Source organism: Carlito syrichta, unplaced genomic scaffold (genome assembly GCF_000164805.1).
Source record: "Carlito syrichta isolate Samal-C Ts95f unplaced genomic scaffold, Tarsius_syrichta-2.0.1 Scaffold144552, whole genome shotgun sequence".
NCBI lineage: Eukaryota > Metazoa > Chordata > Mammalia > Primates > Tarsiidae > Carlito > Carlito syrichta.
The window spans coordinates 23,815-25,892 of NW_007088648.1; the positions used below are offsets into that span (position 1 = coordinate 23,815).

At 60.8% G+C, this 2,078-nt stretch overlaps 1 protein-coding gene across 1 annotated transcript in view; it reads left to right on the forward strand.

Annotated features, from left to right (window-relative positions):
• The first annotated feature begins 2 nt into the window (after nucleotides 1–2).
• Nucleotides 3–2,078, forward strand: part of TNFAIP2 (TNF alpha induced protein 2) — a 7,336-nt gene continuing 5,260 nt past the window's right edge. Inside the window, exon 1 of the mRNA XM_008050351.1 lies at nucleotides 3–204. Coding sequence (XP_008048542.1) covers nucleotides 14–204 — 191 coding nt within the window. The 5' untranslated portion in view covers nucleotides 3–13. The remainder of the gene's footprint in view (nucleotides 205–2,078) is intronic.

Genomic DNA, 2,078 nt, shown 5'->3' on the forward strand with positions numbered 1-2,078 from the left:
CATGGGCCGCACCATGAAGGAGGACCTGGAGGCCGTGGTGGAGCGGCTGAAGCCGCTGTTCCCCGCCGAGTTCGGCGTCGTGGCGACCTACGCCGAGAGCTACCACCGGCACTTCGCGGACCAGCTGGCCGCCATGGCGCAGTTCGAGCTGTGCGATCGCGACACCTACATGCTGCTGGTCTGGGTGCAGAACCTCTACCCCAAGTGAGTGGGCAGGGAGGGGTGTCCAGGCCTGCGGAGTCGGGGTCTCGTTCTCTTGCCCGTGCTGGAGTGCAGTGGCGCCGTCACGGCCCGCTGCAGCCCGGGCCTCCCGGGCTCAGGGGATCCTTCTGCCTCAGCCTCCAGAGTTGCTGGAACTACAGGCGGGCACCACCACGCCTGGCTGCTGATGCTTCTTCTTCGTCTTCGTCTTGGTCCTCTTTGTCGTCCTGTTATTATTATTACTGAGATGAGGTCTTTGTATGTTGCCTAGGCTGGTCTCAAACTCTTGGGCTCAAGCAGTCCTCCCACCTTGGCCTCCCAAAGTGTTGAGATTACAGGGGTAAGCCAGCGCACCTAGGCAGGGAAGAGTTTTTAGTGAGGCCAGTGCTTGCAAAGTTGTGGGTCCCAGAACACAGGGGTGGGACTTAGATTCACAGGGGCAGAGCCTGGGTGTGCAGGGTATGGGCACAAGTACATGACTGGGTCTGTTTTGCATTTGGAATCCTTAATTTCCTAGATCTCAGTCACCAGCTGCAGTTGGGGAAACTGAGGCACATGAAATGACAGGGACTTCATTCATGAGCTCCCAGTCTGGGGAGGAGGTGAAGCAATCAGTGAGGATTCAGGGCAGGAAGGCCTGTGAGAGAGGAGGCCAGACACAGGAGAGCCCAGAGCAGGGCCTAGGGGAGTCAGGGAGGCCAACCTGGAGGTGGGAGCCAGCATTCCTGCTCTGAGGCAGCTCACCATCTCAGGGCTGTAAGGGAACCAGGCTGGGGAAGGAACAGGGCAGGAGGGAGGAAGGTTTTCCTGGCAAAGGGAGTGCCATCTTCCAGGGTCCGAGGCTGAGCGTGGAGCATTCTGGAGCTGAGAGCGCTTGTTGGTGTTTGGATGGCATGGCAGGTTGTGGAGGCAACCCTGTCAGGAAAGTTGGGGGTGGGTAGGGCCAGGTGTTCTGTCAGAAGGATCCCTGTTACACAGGGTTGCCCTGTGAGCCCACAGCAGAGCTGGGTCCTGGCCAAGGCCTGGAGCGCCTCAGGTGGGGGTGGCTGTGCCAATGTAGGACAGTTGGCACCCTGGCTTGGTAGAGCCTTGGGCATCCCCGAACTGGCCCAGCCCTGTAGACCCAATTGTGCCCATCATTCATGCCAGCAGTGCAGTGTGGAAATGCCCAGGATATGGGAGGCTATGGTGAGGCTCCGGTGGGAAGTCTGCGGGAAGGAAGCTGAGATGTAGACAGCGTGAGCAGGTGTAGACAGTGTAAGCAGCATCTGAGGGTCTCAGGGGCCTTTGGGCTGGTGGTGCTGACGGGCCATCCTCCAGCAGGAGGACGGGGTGAGTGGGAGTGGTGGGTGAGGAGTCAGCAGGGCACAGGGAAACTGTCACCAGGCAGGGGCTGCAGGAGAGACAGCCCAGCCCCAAGCCAGTTCCTGCTTGCCTGTCCTGACTCACCAGGAAGTGCCAGGCACTCATGCCTCTGCCTGCCAGCCTTCCTCTCCCAGTAACCTCAGGGCATCCTAGTCCAGAGCCCGGGGGGTTAGCAAGATGGGAAATTAAGGCCAAACTGGGCACAGAGTCCTGGGGAGGGAATGTTCGGGGAGGCAGTGCTGAGGTCTGTGTGGCCAGAAGTGTGGGGAAAAGAGGGACAGGGCTGCATCTAGACAGAGTGAAGGGCTCAGAGAGGGTCACTCTGAGGCCTCTGGGCAGACAAAGGCGCCTTAGGAAATGCCGGGGCTGGGCAGGTCCCGTGGGAGCCCTGGGACCCCGCGGAGGCGCCATGGGAGTGAGCCGAGACGCCTGTGTTGAGTGATTTGGGGGCAGCCCTTCCTGCCCAGATTGGCCCACCCTCCAGGCAGCGGGGTCGGCCTGGTGGGGTGGGG